Raw genomic sequence first — 21,125 nt, 5'->3', positions numbered from 1 at the left:
TTTAAAAATTTATTTTAAAAAATAAATATAGAAATTAATTCAAAGCTACAAATAAAAAGAATAATATTTTACCTTTTCTTCATATTTTTTGTTATTATCACTATTATTCTTTTTTTTCATCTTGTAAAGGTATTTAAAGAAAATATAGATATAAAAAAAAGGAAAATCAAATAACAAAAGAAAAATGCTACTATGGTCATATACATGAAAGAAAAGGAAAAAAATGAAGAAAAGGACAAAGGAGTAAGGATAAGAAAAAAAACAAATTTTTATGAGTCGACGACAGTTAATGGTTAAAGTAAAGAATTTTAGAGGGTAATTTGATGTTTTCAATAGTAAGGAGACGATTTGAAGATTATTATTTCACGAGTGGGGTAGACCGAAATTTTTTGATGTATCATTGATGTCTTTACCTTTTTAGCTTTTTTAAAAAAGAAATTTTTATATAGGTAAAGGAACATGGCGACTGAAAATTGATTCCAACCCGCATGAATTTAGAATAAATAACACTAATTAAATATGTATTTAGGTTTCCCCCAATATCTTAAATTTACACACTAATAAAAGAATAATCATTCTTTGTTTATATGGTAAAATGGACTAAATAGAGGAAGATCCATACTACCTTGAGACAGTATTAAAAATGTTTTCAATAATTTTTGATCCAATTATATAAGTTTGGGTCATTGGGAATGTGGCAACTTTCTAACACACATCATAAATGGGAAATGTTAGTACAAAAATAAAATGCTAGCTCCACCATAAATTTGGCATGTCGAAACTACCGCAGTTAAATTTTCGACCGTCATGATAGAAGCCGAGTGTGCTGAGCCTGGCATGTGGGCTTCAATTTAAATTCCCTTTATATGCCCCTCATCTGTTTTCTAAAAACACCCATTCCTCGTTTGTATCCATGGATTAATTCTGTCCGTGTGATATCAATATTCTTGATATTTTACATCTCTAATCAGAATATCATTATTTGTTCAACCAAAATAACAACGGTGATAATGATCCTCAAAATTACTGCTACTCTGAAACTAGGGCCCCATTAACCCCTATAAATTATACGTGTGTTGTCGCAATCCGTTATTCTTATTTGATTACCATGATGATCTGGCATTGCCCTTATTGGCATCATCACCTTGTTGCTTCATTCTTACCACTTGGCTATGCTAACCAAAACAAATTGGCTGTGTATATCTGTTGATGATTATGATTAAAAAAATTATATTAAAAAAAATATATTGGCGGCCAAGCAAGTGGCAAATATATGGGCCCGAAAAACAGTCATGCTTATCAAATGGGCTTGGTTTTATTATTAATATTTGAGAAGATATATAACATTAACTTAAATTTATAGGTTGATTAATAAGGCCTTCTAAGTTCCCTTAATAATATAAACAACTCTGAGCTTACTAGTCCAGAACAGTGGAAGTAGAAGTGATAATTTGAGCAGCGGCACCACTAAAGGTATTGGACCGCCACAGCACTCCGACGGGTCACCCCACCAGTGAGCCACCGGCGGTTGGTGTCTGTCAAATTCAACGCGGCAGTAATAATCAATGGTGCAGAATCATCAAATATCACACACGTGAGATGCCAGCTCGAGGCAATATCATATCATTTGTCACATGCGGTACAAGATTTTATCAACAAAAACAATGATAAAATGGACTATTCTACCAACTGAAGAACGTGTGAGCCCCAGTGTTAGCATCATTTAATTAATTAATTAGCGCCGTGTATGCAAAGTGGTGGTGGGTTTTGGCCTTTTCAACACAAGATTTGATTTGATCACAGCAATGTGAAAAGAGCATGGGCGGCTCTCGCCTGTGACGCCAGCCCTTTTTGCCTGTATATGACAAATCACGACAATCCAATGGGTCGACAGAGAAATGGAGGGTTGATATTCCCTAATCTAAAAAGTCACGAGCATGTATACAAATCTACTTGCAAATACTACTCCTTTTTTTCCAGCTAAATAAATGAATAAATTAATAAAGCAATCAAAGTTAGTTTGTGTGAATAGTTCGGCACTCTCACTCCTTAAGAGAGGTTAGGGATTCAAGCTCCGCTCTCATATGGAGTCATCACTTTGGCTAGCACTTTCACTCTTTAAGAGATGTCAGAGATTTAATTCCCGCTCTAATATAAAGTCACCACTTTGCCCAACACTTTATTCCTTACGGGCCGACTCGGTGTGAGCGAAAATTAGTCTGAGTTGTGATACGGACTTAAAGGTGCCTTCCACAATTAGGGCTCACTCAGAACTACCTCGTGGTTCAGACAAAAATTAAATAAATAAAGCATTTGGGCATTTTAGTTCTTGCCTCGACCAAATACAGCCGATGTAGTGTAGAAGCAAACCTTTGTTGAAGCTACTGATAATTGATTTTCACTTCTTGGTGTTGATGTTAACTAGCCGAACAAGAAAACAAAGGCATCGTCAAAAATGCGTTCTGGATAAGATTGATTTATTTTTGTCAATTATATAACTACTACTAGCCTGCTGAAATTACGTCCCTAATTTCAAACTTTGCTTTTTTGGTAAACGAGATTGATTAGGTTGCTTATTTTCAAGGAACTTAGTTAGGTAAGAAGAATTCAATCAATTGCCGAAAACTTTAACAAATTTAATCCTTATCCATCAGAATCTTATTACAAAATGTGACCAAGTGAAATTGTCATTGGATCTTATAAATCTGTATAGAGAAACTGTTAGATCAAAAAATTTAAAATTATTGTTAAGTGAAAGTTTGATAATAATATTAAAGACAAATCTTAATATAGAGTGTGCGGATAATTGGGTAATGCTATCACAATTCACAGCTCATATTTACAAGAGTTGGTGGAATCCTGGCACTGCATGGGTTTTTAGATTCGGTGGCTTATTAATATAGAAGTTAATCCGTAGCAACACAAAATTAGTTTTAACCCTCGTCTGGATTAGTCATTTTGGTGGCTAAATCAATAATTAATTAAGTTTCTATTCACATATCATTTATACGAATAATGATAGAAGATGAACATATAGGAGATGCATGGATGGACTTAAATTTATTTGCCTTATTCTGCTTTGGATTTGCCTTACATATAGATTTTTATCATAAAGCAAATTTTATCCTCCCCTTTTATCCGGCTTGTCCAAAAACACTGTAACTTCACAGAACCTCGTCCACACATTATCCTTCGCTTTATTTATAGCCCCACTCTGTAAACAAATCATTCACCATTTGTCATTTCTCTTCTTCTGTTTCTGAATCTAAAGTACCTCTTCTTCCTCCTCTGCTCTCATTTCTTTTATTCTATATCAATCTTGTTATTAGAATTGAAGGCTAAAAAGGTAACAAAAGAAAATGGGTGAAAGTGGTGGAGGTGGAGGTACCAATTGGTTCCATTTAATGTTACATGTGATTAGAGGCAGATGGTTTTCAGTTTTTGCATCATTCTTGATCATGGCCGGAGCTGGGGCAACTTATCTTTTTGGCACATATTCAAAAGATATAAAGGCCTCCCTTGGTTATGATCAATCAACTCTCAATCTCTTAGGATTCTTTAAAGACCTTGGAGCCAATGTTGGTGTCCCTTCAGGCCTCCTAGGTGAAATAACACCAACATGGTTTGTTCTCCTTGTTGGTTCTGGAATGAACTTTGCGGGCTACTTGATGATCTGGCTCGCGGTCACCGGCAAGATTCCCAAGCCCGCAGTTTGGCACATGTGTGCGTACATTTGCATAGGTGCCAATTCTCAGAACTTTGCAAACACAGGGGCTCTCGTCACTTGTGTCAAGAACTTCCCTGAAAGTAGAGGCAACATGATTGGTCTTTTGAAAGGCTTTACCGGGCTTAGTGGAGCCATTTTGACGCAAGTTTATTTGGCCGTTTATGGTAACGACTCTAAATCTCTTATTCTTCTTATTGGTTGGCTCCCAGCTGCAATATCAGTTATTTTTGTGTACACAATAAGGATCATACCGGTTGTTCAACATACAAGTCATGAAGCTAAAGTCTTTTACCATTTTCTTTATGCATCGATTGTGTTAGCATTGTTTCTTATGGTAATGACAATACTGGAAAAAGTTATGTCATTCCCCAGGGAAGCCTATGCAGCAAGTGCTACTGGTTGTATTGTGCTTCTCTTCGTCCCTCTTGCTATTGCCATTAGAGAAGAACTAGCCATATGGAACCTCAAAAAACAGCCCCCTTCTGAAGTAACCGTCGAAAAACCAGCCGAAATTGAACCAAAGAAAGAGCCACTGCCACCTCCTGATGAGCCAAAAGGTAGTACTAAATCTTGTTTCCTCACCATTTGTGATAAGCCGCCCAGAGGAGAAGACTACACAATCTTGCAAGCACTTCTGAGCATTGACATGTTGATTCTATTTGTTGCAACTTTCGGTGGGCTTGGATCAAGCTTAACAGCCATAGACAACTTGGGGCAAATTGGTGAGTCACTTGGCTACCCAACAAAAACCATTAAATCATTTGTGTCACTTGTTAGCATATGGAATTACTTTGGGAGAGTCTTTGCCGGATTTGTCTCAGAAGGCCTACTGGCAAAGTACAAAATGCCGCGGCCGCTAATGTTGACGTTGGTCCTTGTCTTATCCTGCATTGGCCTGCTCTTGATCGCATTCCCGTTCCCGGGTTCAGTCTATGTTGCTTCTGTGATCATAGGATTCTCATTTGGTGCACAATTGCCGTTGATTTTTGCCATCATCTCTGAGCTCTTTGGGCTTAAGTACTACTCCACATTGTTCAATTGTGGGCAATTGGCAAGCCCACTTGGGTCATATATTCTCAATGTGAAGGTCGCAGGGAGCCTATATGATCATCAAGCAGTAAAAGAGCTCGCGAAGAAGGGCATGAATAGGTCAGACGTGAAAGAACTGATATGCATTGGCGTTAAGTGCTACAGGCTACCATTTATAATCTTGGCGTGTGTTACTTGCTTCGGAGCCCTTGTTTCGTTCATATTGGTGATTAGGACAAGAGAGTTTTATAGAAGTGATATCTACAAGAAATTTAGAGAGAATGCTGAGGAATCATCATCTTCATCTTAAGGTAGAAATTGTGAAAATAGACAAGGAATGAGATTGAACTGTACATACACTTATAGTCAAGAATTAGAGTTACAAGTTCCAAAAAGTGAGAGTAGCTTTTACATCTTTGCTTTCAAAAGCACTGCAAAAGCAGAATTATACAAAAGTGCTTTTTGAGTTGATTATTTTTTACTCAAAGACTTATCTCTAATGCCTTGCCGACTTCCATAATTTAAGGAATAAAAGGAGGAAGAATATTGAATCACGGGTGAGGTAAGAGTAAGTGGGGTTTGGCAGTTTGTTTGAATCTGTTCATTGATCTGAATCTAATTTTGACTTGTGTTATGAGAGGATTCTGTAATCACATGAAGATCATTGTTATTAGCAAAACCCCCGGATTTTCTGCCATCACTAAGACAATTAGTTGCTTCTTCCTTACTTTCATCTAGAAAAGATTAATCTAAAAAAAAAATTGTTTAAAAATAGAAGATTGTCTATTTCCCTTCTACTAAAATTTATTTATACCACTTATTTGGTTATTGACTCATTTTTTACTGTTTTCATAATATAAAAAAATTTCCTGATATCAAAAACGTTAAAAGAGAAGCGGGGTAAATGAATTATCTACTTGATAATTTATCTTTAATTTATCTTAGAAATATAGAATATATAAAAAAAAATAGTTTAAAAAGGCCAAGAGAAATTTCTTATTATTAACTTTTTTATTCACATCAAAAACATATATTTCTTATTTTTAATACTTAATTTTTTTTTAGTTATATGATTTTTTAATTTATAATTAATATGAATAAAAGTGTATTTGAAAATAAAGATAATATTACAGAATTATACCGTCAAAGAAATTATTATTTATTACAAAAACAGTAAGGGTAATGATATATTTTGATTTCGGTAAGAGAACTAGCAATCTCCCTTTAAAAATTTAAAAAATAATTCTCTCTTAGTCACTCACAATCACTTTAAAAGGCACATAAGATTCAGAGAAATTTTTGACATCAAGAAAAATAATAGGATATTTATGAAAACAATAAGGATAGCTATAAAAATCGAACACTAATTGAGAAGTTCATTCCCCTCAAACACAAATGAAATCCTTTATTTCCCTTTCATCACGGATGAATTTGAGGGAAAAAGAGACTTAAAAATGCAAAATAATCAAAGTAAGCAAACAACTCAATTTCTTGAGAGTCATGTTATTCAAATGATCCTTTGGGCAAGAGTTATTGACATGCTAATTTGGTCATGTAACCACCCATCGACCAATTTCAGAATCTGTTCCTCAAAATATAAGTTAGTTTTCAGTTGACTCACGTTGCATATTATGTGAAGAAGATAAACCCTTGATAAAGGAGATCAATCAAAGCTCTCACTAATTGTTGTTGTTGTAATAATAATAACATTTTGTATTTAATAAAAATTGTTATTCTAATTATTTTTTTAAATCTAAATCTCAAATACCTTTATATAAATTTTTATTATTAATTTCAATGAATGTGGTCCTCTAAATAATTATTATTATTTCTACCTTTTTTTTTTTTACAAACATATCAAAAATGTAATGCTATTTATTGTGTAGACAAACTTTAGTAAAAATCTAAATTTAGTAAAAATCAGTTGAGCACCTCTATTTGTGATTTATTTTTATTAAATTTAGGGATATTTTTATGATTATAATTTTTTATTTTTTAAAGTTTTCATAAAATAAAATAGTCTTTTAATTTATTTGGGGGTAAAATTATCATTTTATTAAAATTATTGAATAGTGTTAATGCAAAAGTGGCTAGTTGATACAAATGTAAAAAAGAAAGGTGGTGCAAAATACATGTTAAAATTTTATAGTGGTTAGATGAACATAAGACAAAATAAAGGTGGTGATATGATAATTTCCCTAATAATAATAATATCGACCACTGCAAAATGGAATGCATAATGAATTTCATGCAAATTGTTTTTTTTAACTTTTTTTCTTCATTTTTAGTAAATATATATTTTATCTCATAACAAAACAGTGTTTGATATTTATATGAAGCTTAGGAGATCATTTTCTCGACGTAGATTACCTGGTGCTTGTTTGTTGGAATGGACTTAGAAATAGCCATGGCTGTGTCTAGAAAGCTTTATCAAGTGTTGAATCGGGTCTTGATGGGCTTACCACCCGGTATGGCCCATCGAAATTTGAAACACACACCGTCTCACGGTAATTTCAAAAAAAGAAAAAAAAAAAAAAAAAAAAAGAGAGAGCGCCGTGTGCTTTTGAAAATATTTTTACTGCCTGCGAGTAGCAGTTTTTGGCGCTTCGCTTTCTCTCACCCCCAAATTTGGCTCCAAAGTCCAAAAACCAGAAACCGCAGGAGAAGCTCATCATGGACTTGGACGATCCTCTTGATTTCGAAAACGAAGACCCTCTCATCACTAACCCTGTCGTTAACAAGAAACGGTATCGCTTTTTATTTTTTTCGTTTACTTTTTATTTTTCCTTTTAAAAAAGCATGCATAATTTCGTGTTTCTTCCATTTATTATTCTGTTTTTTATTTTATTATGGAAAAAAATATATTCCGGGTAGTTAGGGTTTTAGCGTCTTGTTGTGTCATTGATGCTAAAGTGGTCCTTTTGATTGTTAGGGTTTTGTGATAATCGTCTCATACTTTTCGTTACGGCTACGGTCGATGGTTCTGTTTCATGTATTAAATTGAAATTTTGAGGTTTACAGAGGACCCCATCAGTTGACTACGGCTCTTTTTCAGTTTTTGGTATTGAGTTTTAGGACTTGAGCGAATAGAATTTTTGACACTCAGTGGAGTGTATTGCCTGTGAATCAAGTTTATCACATTGTTTGATAATTAGTTGCATTGTTCAATTTGCACTGCTAATGCATGTCCTTTCGATGTTGGCCAGGAAAAAAGCTATTGGATTGGATGATCTGTTGACTGATCACTACAAACAGAAAAGTCAAATTCTTGAGAGAGAAAAGAAGCGGGCAGCTAAGGCTAAAAAAAACTATAATTCCGATGAAGATGAGAATGGCAAGGAAGCTTTGCTGTCTAACATCGTCAATAGCTGCCAAAATCAGGCATATTATAATTTTTCTTATAGTTGTTTACTCTAATTTCACTAATGTACCATTTTTTCCCTGTTTGTAACTGAAGACATAAACTAAATTTTTCTTTTCTTTTTAATTTTTAATGTAGATGGAAGAGATAAGTGTTGAGGAAGAGAACTCCGAGTGGGGTCTACAAGTCTTTGGAAATAAAGTACGTGTAATATATTTCCTGTGCAGAGTGCTACTTTACTTAATGCTTACCTATTGTTTTGAAGATTTGAATAGGAACTTATTTTTCGGATATTAACCCTTTTTGTTAAATTCCTCTTTGTTAATTACAGGAAACATCACCACCTCTGGTTTTTCCTAAGCTGGGAAGTTGCTCACTTTTGCGGTCTTTTATAAATAACGAAGTCAATACTTTGGTGGAACTCAGCACAGAAACAGGTTGTTTGATTCTGCGTTTTTTTCTTTCTTAGTTATTTTTCACAGAGCTTTACATTCATATGAATTTGTAGCTTGAATATGAGTTCGATCTAAGGCATATTGCTTTCCTGCCATTTAGAAGCAATGTGCATTAGTAAACATTGTATTTAGTTGCTCCATTGATATGTTCTTGCAGGGGAGGCATTCCTTGAAGGATTATTGGTCAACGGATGGCTCTCAAAATTGGTCCTAGCAAGTGGTGAAGTAGAAAAATCAATTGCCACTTGGACTTTTAAACTAAGTGAGTATATCTAGCTTGTCGTTGGAAGTCATGTGACAAATTCTTATGTTCTTATCCTTTGGTTTATCAGTTTTGTATTCATCAAAAGAAGAGTTAAGGGCATCTGCTTGTGAATTCTGGTGTGCTATTCTCTCATCTAAAAATGAGGTGATCTTGATCCACATTCTATTGACTTCATGTAGAATTTTATTGATGTAGTATAACGATCACATGGTTGACTGGTAGATATGCTTTCCAATTTAGGACCCTCGGACTCTGAGTTATAATTTTTACGTGATGTCGTACTTTATCAGGTTGATGCAGTGCCTGTTAAAATTCATTGGTTTCCGAGCTACTCTGACCTTGAAAAAGCTCTTGTGGCATATGGGTTTTTATCTGAGTTGTCATCCACCGCAGAGCCAGTCAATACTGGTAAGGCTTTTCAGCTATTTTCCCCTGGAAATTGAACATGTATGGCTGTTTTCATGTATTTGTGAGTTTACAGTGTCTTACACAAGAACCTGATGTGAGTGCTGTTGAGTAGGGTCAAACATGCATGACTTACATGTGGCAAATGCTGCTGGTTTTGAATTATCTTGATATGTAGTGTAACAACTATGTGTTTAAAAGGTTTAGTTGCCTATTGGAATGACAAAACAAAATGTCAACTATTAAGCAGAGGCACTTAAACTTGAGGGTTTTATTTTTTACCTTATTTGTGAAGGCAATATCTCCTCCTTTCTAATTCCTGATCTTCTCACAAGATTTATGATGTTTTCCTTCAAGATTCTGCAGATAGAGGACCGCCAGAAAATCTTATTGCCTGGGTAAAATTTACTGCTGCTTGCTGTCAAGTAAGGTATGTGACAGATACTGAGATACCTACAAGCGCCCCATGGTTGGTGACATCTAAGGCTCTCAAATGGTTTATTGCAAGTAGAAGGCTGCAAATGTTGTTTTTTAAGGTTATTGATTTTCTCAGTTTCCTCACAGGAGCAAAAAGTCTATGTTTTCGAGTAAGGAAGCTGAAAAGTTGGTTGAAGTTGTTACTTGTCTGTTTTTAGACCGCCGACTTCAAGGTTTGTCTGTAATTTTGTACGAATGTATGCACTCCGCTATCAGTTACTTCACAGACCAGGAGTGGAATACCAGCTGTGAGAAGATAGCAAAATCTCTTGCTTGCAGGTGACTGCCTTTTACTATTAGATTTTATGCTATCTGGAAAATAGGCATAGTTTTTGTGGTGCTGTTTACTTTAAAGTTTAACACAATAAGCCTGATTCCGTGTCCTTGACAAGGCTCCATGAATTTGGACCAAACTGAAATGTCCACAAACTGTAATGTATATTTTTTTATTTTGTATGATAAAATGCTCAATACACTTGCAATTGTAAGCATCGATTATTTAAGCTCTCTGCTAAAACTCTCAAACAGGTCCTTTATTTATTTATAGTGCTACAAGAGGGAACTATTCACATCAGTCTATATTAATGGTGTTTGAGCTGTGGCATTCCAATAAAAGACATTTGGCCATCGATTAATGGAATTATTGTGTTTAGATTAGCATGGGGAAATCTGGAACTGTTAACTCCAAGTTTCATTGTTGTATTGTATAATTTGGCCTTGGCTGTTTGCTATTTTTACTCCCATTCTCTCACGCTTGCTGAATGCTCCTTTATGTTATGAATGTAGGGTTCCCAGGGACATAAACTGCTTGCGAGTTGTAGACTGCATTTCAAGAGTTAACAAACGTTGTAAGCAACTCAGAAGTGTGGTTGCTTATCAGATTCTTGTTATGTTTTTTGAAAATAAGGTAACTTATTTCCTTATTTTGTGGAAGCTCAAATTTGTTCTTAAACATCAAATTGAATGAAATATTCATGCCAAAATATGATGGCTAATGAAGGTTCTCAGTATTTTTCTCCTGGCAAATTATTGTTCTGTTTCATTTTTATCAAAACTTGATGGGCACTGTTTCAGTAATTTTCTTTTTCTCTTTTTAATTAAATGCCATCTAGGAAATTCCAATGTCCTATGTCAGTAGTTGAACCCATTGGTATCTCAAGGGTGTGTTTGACACACTATATTGTATTATACTGTATTGCATTAGCACTGTATTATAATAATGTTATACAACTTTTGTTGTTACACTGTATTGTATATAAAATTAGTATTATTTATATTATTACTATTTTTATTATTAATTATATTAAATTGTTTATAATATTATTTTATATATTAGTTTATATTTTATGTATTATAATATATTTAATGCCTTAATTGAGTCAAAAGTTGGCATATTGTGGTGCATTATAATGCAGCTTCTAAAATTGCCGAATATAGGTCAGCAATAAATTAATGTGAATAGTATTATATTACTATGCAGTATGCACTGCTATGTTCCAAACACACGCCAAATGCATTGATATGTGATGGGAATAATACACCCATATTGGAAGACCATTGCCCAATGGAAAACCTTTACAGAAAGTTTTCAGATAAAATATGGCACTAAATTGCAGTTGCAGTAAACTAATTGCATGCTTTTTATTAAGCAAATTAAATATATGCTAACTGGTTCTACTTCATTCTCTTCAGATCACCAATGAAGAAGAAATACTGAATTTGCTCATCACAGTCAATGTGAAAGACAAAACATGTGATCTTTTCAGGATGTATATATATCTGGCTTTGACAGAGAACTGGCTTTTGTCATGTCCAAAGTTGGAAGAAAAGCCAGTGATGACTGAAATGTGGGGTGTTTATCTTCGAAATTGTTCTTGTCTAATCTCTAGCACAGATTTGAGGCTTTATGCATCAAAGGTTCGGCATACAACTCTTTTGCAGCCAAGTGCTTTTTGGCGTCTTTCTTCCTAAAATTTTCTTTCCACCTTGCAGGTTCGCAATAAAGCCTCCTATCTATTACAAGGCTCCACCAACTAATAATCATTCAATATGCAATTCATGAAAAGGACTTTTGTTCCAAGGCAAGTTTTGGGAACATAAATATAAATGAAAACTAGGAAACATCAATGGTCAGTGATTTGCTATTGCCAGGTTTTAGCCCAAAAAAGGGGGAAAAAATACATGTTTCTATAATCAGAAGATGTGTTAAAAATCTCTTTAGAAAATGCAAATCTCTTGAGGCTCCATTGGTGCTAAACATTGTCTGGTATACCTTAGGGAGCCAACTACTGAAAAAAAATTTCACATTCGTTTGCACGCACAACTTGTTTATTATGAAGTCATTTTGCATGGCCACACAACTGGTTTGTCATGAAGTCATTTTGCATGTGCTATAAGTATCTTTGCAGGGTGGTAACTGTCTCTGCCCTTATCCTTGTATTGCAGGTCCAGTACAGTTAACAGATCTTACCATAAATTCGGAAACATGGTACCATGGGAATTCGGTGTTTGCATGACAGTTTTGGGAAAGAAAACCTGAAGCAGCTGGTGGAAATTTTAGCCGCCATTATTGCGTCCGCCTGATTGTATGGTAACAGTTCCATGGAATACTGGATCTTGAATGTGCCCAGCTGATGAGCTGTTCTGTTTTGCACTTGATAATATTTGGAGAAACAGCCTAATGACTAACTCTTAAGTCGACACTGGAAATGAATATTTTTGTACAAGTGGGAATGCAGCATATAGCATTGAGGTTAGGGTTTAAGACTCAACCACAGTGTCATTGTATCTATTGTTAGTGCAAAGTTTTTGTAATTACTGCCTCAGTACAGTATTTTTTTTAAAAATTTAATTTTTGTTTAAGATGAGGTGAGAAATTCGAGTTATACTATATTGGCACGGGTGGTTCAACAAACTTACAACGAATCAAATAAAACCAATGGAGTTTGAAATTCAAGTTTATAATAGAATGAATGATTCTATTTCATTTTAGAGCGAGGAATTCAAGTTTTGTTCACTTAGTTTGAAAAAGGTTCAAGTTCAAAAAAGATCAAAATAATTTAACAAATTTAGAACATTTCCCTTTTAAAAAAAATAAAAATTAGGCACGTATAATTATAAAATTTATTTTTACAAGCTTGGAGGGAGCCCAAAATCTTGAAAATGAACATTCAAAACCTGCCTTAAAGCCCAAAAGTGGAAAGGCTCAGGTTCGGTTCCAATGAGGTTCCCGGTTCGAAAGTTTAAAATTAGGTTCGGAGTCGTCTAATAAACTTTGATGAACTTTGCTTCGGAAAGCCGTTGGTCGTCCGAACCTCGACCAACATAACATCACCTTCGCCTTAGTAGAGAGACCCTTTGCTTTCGCTTTCACTTTCTCTTTTCTCTTAAATTCCTTTCATTCACTCATTTCTCTCCTTCTCTTCGGATTCCAAATCTTTATTTTTCAGAAAGACAAATCAAGAATATAGATTTTGAGCAAAAGAAAAAGATTAGGCTTTCGCTTTCTTTAATTAAATTTTCAGTGATTTGCTTTCCAATCTTGATTTTCAAGAACACGTAGTCACAGTTCTGTTATTTATACATACATACCTTACATACCTGTGAATTTATACTTAGGCGTTGGGTTAGGAGTGTTTTCTTTTTTATATTTTCTTTTTCTCTTTTCCTGTGAAAGTGGAAAACATGAAAGGTGAAAGAATGGCAAAGGGATCGAGTTTTGGCAGCATAATGAGGCGGAGGCTATCTGATATCACAAATTCGCAGTCAAGACCCAAAGTTTTGTTGAGCCATGAAGAGAAGCCATCTCAGGTTTCTCCAGCCTCTGGGGACCTTGTTGATCAACTTATTAAGGTAAAACTTTTATCTGGGTATTTTTATTTTATTTTATTTTATTTTTTTGTGACGTGGGTTACTTGACTTGAAGTAAAGGGAATTTTTAATTAGTTAAGTGAGTTGTAATCTTATCTTCTTCTTCTTCTTCTTTAGCTTTAAATGCTTTATTTATTAATTAATTTATTTATTTTGGTTTTTGGGATGTGAAACAGGAAAAGACGACATTGATGAGGTTTATTGAGGAGAGAAAGTATCCTTTCATTGTTCTGTTTCTTTCAATACATGAATTATTTTTTTTTTCTTTTATTTGGTTTCTTCTTAATTTTGATTGATCAGCAAAATCATCGAGTTGAGTAGCAGTGAGTTGCACAACCTGAGAATCAGCATTCAGAAATTGCAGCTGCAGAATTGGAATCTTGCTCAATCTAACAGCCAGTATCTAGCGGTCTGTTAGCTTTACACATTATACATTATATGTAGGCAATCTTCTTTGTAGAAATATATATGGTTCTTGGAGATATTGACTCTATTCTTATTATTTTGCAGGAGATCAATTTAGGAAGAGAAAAAGTAAGTTTGTAATTCTGAACTCTTGATACAAGACATCGATTATAAAGGTCGCCTGCTCTCATATCTTTTATGACTCAAAACAATTCTGCTTTGCTCATTCAGGTGAAAGCTCTACAGCATGAACTTGTATGCAAGGATGCTTTAATTAAAGCAAAGAGCATTGTGAAAGAGGTTAGTTTTTTTTTTTTTTTTTTTGTATTTATCATCATGTTGTTGGCTTGATTGCTCTAATAGCTTGATAGCACACCAGATAAACATCTTGTGGTTGCTTCATAGCAATATAAAGCAAGTCAGAGGAATTACTTAGTGTAGCACTTGTGTGCCCGTAGAAATTATAGTCTCATCCTAAAATTGCCAGTCTTTAAAAAGATCCTTCCCCATAGAGTACAAAACTAAAGCAATTTCTACGGAAAGAAAGAATAAACATCCTGCTGAACTTTGGTATGTAATTAAACATTGAAAATCATCACTCTTCACAAAGTTGCTATTTTACTAAGGTTGTGGAGTTTGTTATCTGTATGAACAATTACATGGCTCCAACATCTAATTAAATTAATTAACCTTCATGTCTGCACACAGGAGAATTTCTAGTTGATATCCATGCTCTCAACCAAATTTCAAATATCTGGGCATATAAACAATTAAGTAGGATTCTGAACTTTGTGCAAAAGCATACAATTATCTGTTTTGGAACACAGAGATTTATGGCATACAAGAATGACAGCACACTTAGTCTCTGTAGGAACCTTTTCAATCGACTCTATTTCTGTTATGCTTCAGTGTCAGCATCCACTTTGGTTCTGTTTCAACAAAACATTGGTGTGTTTCCCCTCTGAGGCAGCACAAATACCTACCAATAATAAGTGACTGATCACCTTAATTGGTAAATGGAATTTACGTCAATGACAATTTCAGCCGCTTGGAAGTTTTGGAAGTACACAGTATGGGATTCACAGTTACAGTTATGAAACATTTAACCAAAAAAATCAACTGAAAGTGAGGTCTTTTTGTTAATTGTTAAAAACATGCGTTTTATATGATTATCAATGAATTCTCCTTTATTTTACAGCGAAAAACATATTCAAACTGCGAAAATACTGCCTCCCAGGTGCACAAGTTATTTTCACGTTTTATTTGTCTGCTATATGATTTAAACTATTTACAGTTCTGAACAATGCTTAAACTCCTTTTTCTTGGTTGGTTAAGGAAGGAGAGAAGGTGATTGAAGAGTGTGTGCCTAAAGCTAATGAAAATGTCAAAACTTGTGAACGCAACAGAAGGAGAAGTACAAGATGCAAATGTAATTGTTAGGAGATTTATAATAGCTTTACTGAATTCTTGGGACTTACGTTTTCTCTTTACCTGATGTGTATGATTTCTGACTTTTGCCAACTACATGCAGCTATGGGCCCTTCTACCACACGTCAAAAAGTGGCAGAAAAAGAGAATGTCGAAAATAAAAGGTTAGTTCACATTTAGTGTCACCGAGGGGCATGTTCTGGTAGTCTATTACTAGAACCTGGCAAAATTCCTAAGCATCTTTCTCAACCACGGGGCAACATTTTGCATGCTGAGATATAAAATAAGTCCTTCTATATGTATTATTTGTAATCTGTGCTTCATTGATTGATTGCTATGTTGAAGCTGAAGGGTGCATGCTTTTTTATCCACATTATTGATCCTTTAACATTTTCTCATTTTGCTTCAACAGCTCATTCCTGGTAGATTTGTTCCCCCTTTTTTTTTTCCTCTCTCAAAATCCAAGTTTTCTTTTCCTGTTTGTAGGCGTTGTGTGAGACGGCAATCTGCTAGGTTCAAATCCCAAGAGCGGGCACCTACAGAAAACTTGTTTGAGATTGAAGATTCTAAGCTCCCAGCAACTCAGCCACTGGATGATCCAATGCATGAAGATAATTCAATCCAAGCTGGTTCATCCACTGCAAATGAAGAATTTAGTAGCTCAAGAAATGAAGCACGGCTATCCCAAAGATCCTCAATGGGAAGACCATCACGCAAAGCAGCTGAGAAGGTACAGTCCTACAAAGAACTACCACTTAAGGTTAAAATGCGAAGAACTTCCACCTAAGGCTAAAATGCGAAGAAAAGAATTATAGGGATCTACTATATACACTATTTAATATAGCAGAATCTGTAGAACCAATGTTTCCCCCATCTTGTTGTGCATTGTAACCTATGAAATGGCTTGTGTGGTGATTATGTAACAATTTGTTGTGGTTATTTGCCTTTTTTATTGTAAAAGCACGATGAGTATGTATCGATGTGAAATGGCTTGTGTTGATCCTGAGTTGATCTATCACATTCAGCATGTTCTTGAATTAGTTTTTTCTTCAAAAATTGATAATATTAAACTGTTTGTTTAATTTCAGAAATTTATCTGCAGAAATTTAATGTGATACTTTCTTAGGCCCACATTTGGTTTGTTTAATTTTTCTTCCTTCTATTATCTGCAGAATTTTAACAGCCAAACCATAATTGGTCTAAAAGCCACAGCAATGATCACAATCATAATGAAATTAAAATTCAGTTTAGAATAGATATGATTGTAATCTAAAAATCACGTTGTCTTTACACTTCATACCAGCAATAGGCCTAAGGGACGATCCCTAAACCTAAAAAATTAAAATGCAATAATAACTATTGAATCTTAAATGCCAGAATACTAACTTCCTCCTAAGGATTAAGGATCTGCTATCCCATGATATCTTGGAAAGGGAAGAACATCTCTAATGTTGTCCATGCCTGTAGCAAAAATCATCATCCAATCAAAGCCTAAGCCAAATCCGCTATGTTTCACGGTTCCAAAGCTCCCTGGTCAAGGTACCACTCATGTGGCTCAAAAGGCAGTCCCATTTCCTCCATTCGGCTCTTAATTAAATCAAAACGCTCTTCCCTTTGGCTACCCCCTTTAACTCTCTAACCTTGGCTACAAGATGGACATCCGCAGCAGCCAGAGTCTCAAGTCATCAGTAAGCCTCATGTAAAATGCTTTGATTCCTTGTGGATAGTTGTACACAATAAGAGGCTTTTGATTGACCTCAGTTAAGCATCTTTCATGCTCTGACTCTAAATCAATCCCCCCACTCCAAATCCTTCTTCACAGCACCCTCTAGTAGTTCCACTTCTTTTGTGTACGTCATGGGTTCAAAGGGAGCTGAAGCAACCATTCTTAGACAGTCAATGCAGCTTTTATCGAAATATTTAGCCATAAACTTCACGTTGTCAATGCATTTTTGTCAAGTAACCACTGGCACATAAATTTCACATATGCCTCCGCTCAGTCAATAATATCATCTGCAAATGTAAGAAACTTTAAGAATCACAAATTGCAATCACAATTCCAGTGCGGATAATATTAAAGATTCCTTTCAAACACATTGAAGATTGATCACAGTTCAAGAAATCAGTAAGCTAGTTTTGAAGAAGACTAACCACAATCATATATAATTCTCAAAACAAGTTTACCGACTTAAATTCTTATAATGCCCCAATTCATTGAAACAGGATACTCTAGATTGTAGTAAAGTCCCATAAGGGGTGTTTAAGAATCAAACTTACATGCAAAGAATTTATCGAGAATAGGTAATCTAAATTCTACCAGAATATCTTACATTTAACTCAATCCTTTTCTCCTAGTGCATACTCTATTTCTAATGGCAAAATTCAGTGATAGGAACAACAGTTCATCAATTGATTTTGTAATTTTCTCCAATTTCATATCATTAGGCCAATTAACTGGGGTAGCCTGTTGATATCAGTCTATTCTGCTACATTTAAGTCTAACATACCTTAAGATCTGCAAAAGCTATTTCAGGTTCCACCATCTAGATTTCTTAGATCGAAATGTTGGCCCAAATGTATAGACATCACTAACAGCACATGCATAGGCTTCAGCTTGGAGTTGGCCAGAAGCCGTTAAAGAATGCATGACTAGCAAAGAAATCTTGTGCAACCCCGAAACATTTCAGCAGCACCCTCACAATCAATGGTGGTGATAATTGGAGTGTCCATGTAGAGAAACTCATGCAACTAAAAGAATGTACGAGTGGCATAAGCAAGTGCACTTCGAATTCTTGCAACTGCAGCTATGGTGTTTTTCCCAGGCTGAAGATGAACGAGATCCCTCAAAAGCTCAAACCAATCTTGGCGATGGGTTACTTTGCCGGCTCAACCAAACCTACATCGATCACCTTCTCAACTTGAAGCTCAATCTTCTTCTTTGATACCTTAGGAGGGTTTTCAAGCAAGCCCTCAACATAAACAGAAGTTCCAGTTGGCACCATCTGGCTCAAATCCGCTATACTAGCATCCACAACAACCTGCCAAATGATCAGGGCATGAGCCGTCACTCACCTCCAATAATGCTAACTTACCTTCTCCTTGTTCACGGCCTTTTCGAGTTAATATGGAATTGATCCGAACAAGGTCTGAGAATTAACATTCCATTGAACTCGGAGATGAAACCTTTCACAAGAGAGGAGAATATCATAGATGTCAACTGATAAATAAACTGAATATTATTGATGAAACATGTGAAAATAAACTAAACAACAACCACCTTATAGCTATTAGCTAATGATCTTAATCCTAAGAAAACTCTGATGACATGCAAGAGGTGAACATCCAATGTTACACGTGAGTCAAAGGCATCTCTTAACTGAAAACACAATCAAACATCAGTTCATATGATACGGCCGGCCATTGTATCAGTCCAAGTAAGATTTTCAACAGAATTCATAAGGTCCCTTCCTTAAAACCACATAAATAATAATTAGCATTCTCATGCTAATTTTGAATTATAAATGATGAATTACCTTCGATTTTGATTCTGAGAAATATAATGTTCTAAAATTTTTAAATGATCAAACTTTTTTCCTCGAAGCAAAAAGTTAAAACTCTCAACTTGCGAATCCCAGAGCCTGATTAGTCTGCAGTCAGAGAAATGACTAATCAAACTAAGCCGTCCATTCTACTTAAACATAAATGGATTTGAAGTTTCCAGAACTTGTGCTAGCATATATGAATATGACTCTCACTGGAGAAAGTATAAGAGATTTAAATATATAGAAGATGACGAATTCTTGTCCGTCAAGAAAAGAGAAATAAGCGTTAGCTTATGTAATAAGGAAACAGCGGGGTTCCTTTGTAACTCTTCTTGGGCTCACAGTGTCAAACAATTATTGATTATTGAGGCCCATGTTTAATCCAGGCTTGTTTTTAACAGGCCAAAGCCCAAGCAAGTGGGCGGAGTCCATTTCATCACATACAGTATAGATTTTACAAGGATGTACGATCTTCAAAACATTCATTATTGATAAAAAAGAAATTGTTTTGGTCAGAAGTCTCAAAATACATTTTAAAAAATGAGGACCGATTGAAAAAAAAAAATCTCAAAAAAAATTTAAAAAAAAAAAGAGGACCAATTGAAAAAAAAACACATGAAATGAAAGTAAGTCGCTTTAGTGACCAATTACCATATTTTGAGCTGCTGCCATGTGACTTGAGCTCCGCAGTCAAAGATTAAAAAAAACCCGTAAAAAAATAAAAATAAAATAAAAAATTCCACAAGAACAAGTCTCTTTTTTGCATTATTCTTCACGTAAACATAATTATCTTGTTTCTTGTTATGTAACAGAAACCGCGTGGGGCCGATGATTTTAATCAAAATTAATGGCACAAGAATGATGCCTTTCACATCCCATAATCAAATCACACCCAACAAATCCAGTTTGTTAACAGTCTTATTAATCCCTGTCGAGATCGTTCTGCTGTTCTCTTAATCAATACCAATCTGTATCCCACATCATTCTCGAGGCACCATGAAATCACGTCTTTTGTGCACTTGTGTTCTATAAAAATCAATTATTGTTATAGTTTTAGAGAGTATTTTATAAAATATATAGTCAATTTTTTTATTTTTCTTATCAGAAATTTATAAAAAAAAAAAAATTACTTATATTCATTTGTTTTGATGTAGTCTCGGATGGTTAGTGGCCTAAACATGAACCGGTTCTGCTTCTAAATAATTGTGAAAAAAGATTTTTCTACAAAAGCACACTAAATTCAAACTTGTATCTGTACGTTTGTAAAAAGAAATAATTTATCACGCGATGTTGTATTAGTGAATATATATATTTTTTAATTTTTTTTTCAAATGGTGACCCGGTAATACATAAAAACAAAAGACGGAGGCCCACCGAAATTTAAAAAAAAAAAAAAAAAAGGTGAATTTGGGTCACTCTCGTGAGCTTTAGGCTTTAGAAGACATGGGGGGGGGGGGGGGATCTTTCGCCCACGATCCCAAAGAGACAAGCGTCTTTTAATTGTTTAGTGATGCGGTTGGGCCACGTGGCGCAATCCAACTAACTATAACTACTAATCAACCCCCCTCACATGCAATTGCAGAAAACATCAACTAAACGGACAAATTAAGCGTCGTTTTATCGGACTTTTTTTGAGACCTGTAACCGCGTGAGAGATGTTCCCACGGATGCTTTTATATCATGATATATTTTTTTAATAATTTTTTCAAAATAAAAAAAATTAAAATGTAAAAAACTTCAACGTATTGTACATACCTAAACAAATGTATATAGGTTAAGCCACGCTAATTTGTTTTTGGTCACATTCTTTCTCCCGTCAAATACGGAGCGTTTATTTTCATATTAACAAAGATGTACTTCAACTCATAAAAAGGACGTAAAATTAAAAAAAAAAGATTTATTTGACTAATAATTTCTTAGTTGAGTTGGTTAAATATTTTTTTCATCCTATTTTTTGTCGGGGTTAAGGATTCAAGATTGTCTCTCCTGAATGCGAGAATTATTTTCTTGTTTATTTTTTTTAGGTTACAACAAACATGCGCTAGATTGGGTTTTAAGTTCTGATGAGGGAGATTGGCAGTTTCTCTTTACTAAAATCAATATATATCATTTATCTCCTATTGTCTTTACAATAACCAATAACTCGTTTCATAGCATGATC

At 34.7% G+C, this 21,125-nt stretch overlaps 3 protein-coding genes and 1 pseudogene across 7 annotated transcripts; 3 read left to right on the top strand and 1 right to left on the bottom strand.

The window, feature by feature from the left end:
* Nucleotides 1-3,109: 3,109 nt before the first annotated feature.
* LOC18033870 (protein NUCLEAR FUSION DEFECTIVE 4) lies at nucleotides 3,110-5,230 on the top strand. Its single transcript, XM_006424399.2, has one exon. It carries the CDS (start codon nucleotides 3,360-3,362, stop codon nucleotides 5,064-5,066), a length of 1,707 nt encoding a protein of 568 aa, XP_006424462.1. The 5' UTR covers nucleotides 3,110-3,359; the 3' UTR covers nucleotides 5,067-5,230.
* Nucleotides 5,231-7,321: 2,091 nt separating this feature from the next.
* On the top strand, nucleotides 7,322-12,635 carry LOC18034531. 4 transcript variants are annotated; one of them, XM_024177821.1, is made up of 13 exons: nucleotides 7,322-7,503; nucleotides 7,963-8,137; nucleotides 8,256-8,318; nucleotides 8,449-8,554; nucleotides 8,730-8,834; nucleotides 8,905-8,981; nucleotides 9,128-9,245; nucleotides 9,609-9,672; nucleotides 9,807-9,998; nucleotides 10,506-10,626; nucleotides 11,412-11,636; nucleotides 11,712-11,800; nucleotides 12,165-12,635. In XM_024177821.1, the coding sequence occupies exons 1-12, from the start codon at nucleotides 7,430-7,432 to the stop codon at nucleotides 11,754-11,756; spliced, it is 1,365 nt and encodes a 454-aa protein (XP_024033589.1). In that variant the 5' UTR covers nucleotides 7,322-7,429; the 3' UTR covers nucleotides 11,757-11,800; nucleotides 12,165-12,635. The 4 variants fall into 4 exon arrangements, with proteins under 4 accessions (XP_024033589.1, XP_024033585.1, XP_006424461.1 ...); XM_024177817.1 differs by having other exon boundaries at nucleotides 9,609-9,711; XM_006424398.2 differs by having other exon boundaries at nucleotides 9,600-9,672.
* Nucleotides 12,636-13,110: 475 nt separating this feature from the next.
* Nucleotides 13,111-16,380, top strand: LOC18034827 (SHUGOSHIN 2). Of its 2 annotated transcripts, XM_006424397.2 has the most exons (9): nucleotides 13,111-13,571; nucleotides 13,766-13,803; nucleotides 13,890-13,998; nucleotides 14,100-14,123; nucleotides 14,226-14,294; nucleotides 15,193-15,231; nucleotides 15,330-15,423; nucleotides 15,526-15,586; nucleotides 15,909-16,380. In XM_006424397.2, the coding sequence occupies exons 1-9, from the start codon at nucleotides 13,404-13,406 to the stop codon at nucleotides 16,207-16,209; spliced, it is 903 nt and encodes a 300-aa protein (XP_006424460.2). In that variant the 5' UTR covers nucleotides 13,111-13,403; the 3' UTR covers nucleotides 16,210-16,380. The 2 variants fall into 2 exon arrangements, with proteins under 2 accessions (XP_006424460.2, XP_024035032.1); XM_024179264.1 differs by lacking the exon at nucleotides 15,193-15,231.
* Nucleotides 16,381-16,821: 441 nt separating this feature from the next.
* LOC112096468 lies at nucleotides 16,822-18,843 on the bottom strand (annotated as a pseudogene).
* Between the last annotated feature and the right edge of the window lie 2,282 nt (nucleotides 18,844-21,125).

The sequence above is a fragment of the Citrus clementina genome, unplaced genomic scaffold (genome assembly GCF_000493195.1).
Source record: "Citrus clementina cultivar Clemenules unplaced genomic scaffold, Citrus_clementina_v1.0 scaffold_8, whole genome shotgun sequence".
NCBI lineage: Eukaryota > Viridiplantae > Streptophyta > Magnoliopsida > Sapindales > Rutaceae > Citrus > Citrus x clementina.
The sequence above is the reverse complement of the archived record's forward strand: the minus strand, read 5'-3'. Positions and strand labels throughout refer to the sequence as shown.